The sequence below is a fragment of the Eurypyga helias genome, unplaced genomic scaffold, assembly GCF_000690775.1.
Source record: "Eurypyga helias isolate BGI_N326 unplaced genomic scaffold, ASM69077v1 scaffold10109, whole genome shotgun sequence".
NCBI classification, from domain to species: domain Eukaryota; kingdom Metazoa; phylum Chordata; class Aves; order Eurypygiformes; family Eurypygidae; genus Eurypyga; species Eurypyga helias.
The window spans coordinates 1-1,770 of NW_010272709.1; the positions used below are offsets into that span (position 1 = coordinate 1).

The following is a 1,770-nucleotide window of genomic DNA, read 5'->3' on the forward strand; positions in this document are numbered from 1 at the left end:
CGGGCACCGACGCCAGGGCCAGCACCACCAGCGCGGTCTGCACCGGCACCTGCGGCACAGGAGCACCGTCTCAGGGTCCCCGGCTGAGAACGGCCCCACACGTGACACCCCCATCCCCACGGGGGTCCCCGGTGGGGTGCTACCTGCCCCTCGTAGAGCGGGAGGGTGCCGGCGTTGGAGGTGAAGAGGAACATGTCGATGAAGTGGATGAGGATGCTGGGGGTTGGCGGCGCTGAACTTGACCCACTTGTAGAAGATGAGGAAGACGAGGTAGCCAAAGAGTGCCAGGAGGAAAACCATCTCGGGAAGGAGCTCCAGCACCAACCGGTGCTGCTGCTGGAAGTGCCTGGGCAGGGGAGACATCAGCCGGCCTCAGCCTGGCATGGCGCGTCCCCACGTGTCCCAGGCTCCCACCCAGAGGTAGAGGTACAGGACTCCACTTGCCCACCCCACCCCAGTCCCCTTGGCGTGACCGTGGGCGCTGCCACGGGGACTCACACGTGGTTGAAGATTCCCAGAAGGACACCGAAGCCCATGTGCACGATGCCCAACACCACGGACATCTTCATCTTGAAGGAGTTGAGGAAGTTGAGGTGGTTGGTGGCCAAGCTCCAGATCTGTCATTGGAAAAGGTGGGTGAGACTCTGGGACACCCCACCGAGGGTCCCACCCCATCCCCTCCCCTATGGGACACTCACTGGGTCGATCCCAAAAGGATACGGTCCTCGGAAGACGCCGGTGACATTGGGGTCCAGGGTGAGGGACGGGTGGGTGGCGAGGTAGGCAGAGCTGTGGGTAGAGGGGGTGTCAGTGCAGGAAGGGACCCAGGGGGGGGGTTCCCAGGGAGGTCTGGGGTCCCACCTCCAGGAGGAGTGGTTGGCCATGGGGGCCACGCTCCAGGCAGAGGGGAAGATGACGGTGGCTTTGCTGAAGCACTCGTTGTAGATGAAGCCGGTGTAGATGGAGAAGACCCCCATGAGCAGGATGAGGTAGCGCCCCTCAAAGAATGTCAGCCAGATCTGGGGAGGGGCAAACATAGCTCCCACGTCCCACACCACCTCCCCTGCCCCACACCATCCCTTTCCCACACCACCACCTCCATCCTGTACCACCAACCCCATCCTAACACCTCCAACCCTCAATCTTCTCCCACGCTTCCAACCCTATTCCCACACCCTGAACCACCTCCCACGCCGTGGCCCCCTCACCTCGTTGCTGGCCTGTCGCAGGCTGGGGCTGTCCTCGTACAGCACCATCCAGAGCGCGAAGAGGAACATGAGCAGCCCGTGCCCCACGTCCCCAAACATGATGGCAAAGATGAAGGGGAAGGTGATGATGGCGTAGGGCGCTGCGGGGGCACAGGAACCGTGTCATACGGGGCGCCCCCCCAGCACTGGGCCACAGTAGGGGACTGGGAGGGGTCTTACCGGGGTTCACCTCCTGGTAACTGGCCACCCCGTAGGCATCCACGATGCTCTGGAAGCCAGCGGTGAACTTGTTGGTGCGGATGAGGGTGGGGGGGCTCTCCGTGGTGGGGATGCGCTGCACGAAGCACTCCACGCTCGAGCCGCTCTTGTACTGCGGGGAAGGAACCCGGGACCTGACCCACAACACCCCCCCGCCCGGCACCCGCCCCACCACGGCAGGAGGGCACCGGGACATCGAGCGACCCCAGCATGAGGACATGGGGACACCGAGCAAACCCCAGGATGAAGACACGGGGACACCACACAACCCTTGGCACAAGGACAAGGGGACACCGCGCAAACA

The 1,770-nt window shown here is 63.8% G+C and overlaps 1 protein-coding gene across 1 annotated transcript in view; it reads right to left on the minus strand.

Moving 5' to 3' along the window:
• Positions 1-7: 7 nt before the first annotated feature.
• Positions 8-1,770, minus strand: part of LOC104515297 — a gene marked incomplete at its 3' end in the record, with an annotated part of 3,069 nt that continues 1,306 nt past the window's right edge. The window contains 8 exon segments of the mRNA XM_010159216.1: positions 8-49; positions 144-222; positions 224-346; positions 499-617; positions 699-789; positions 862-1,019; positions 1,209-1,348; positions 1,428-1,578. Of these exon segments, the coding sequence (XP_010157518.1) occupies positions 8-49; positions 144-222; positions 224-346; positions 499-617; positions 699-789; positions 862-1,019; positions 1,209-1,348; positions 1,428-1,578 (903 nt within the window).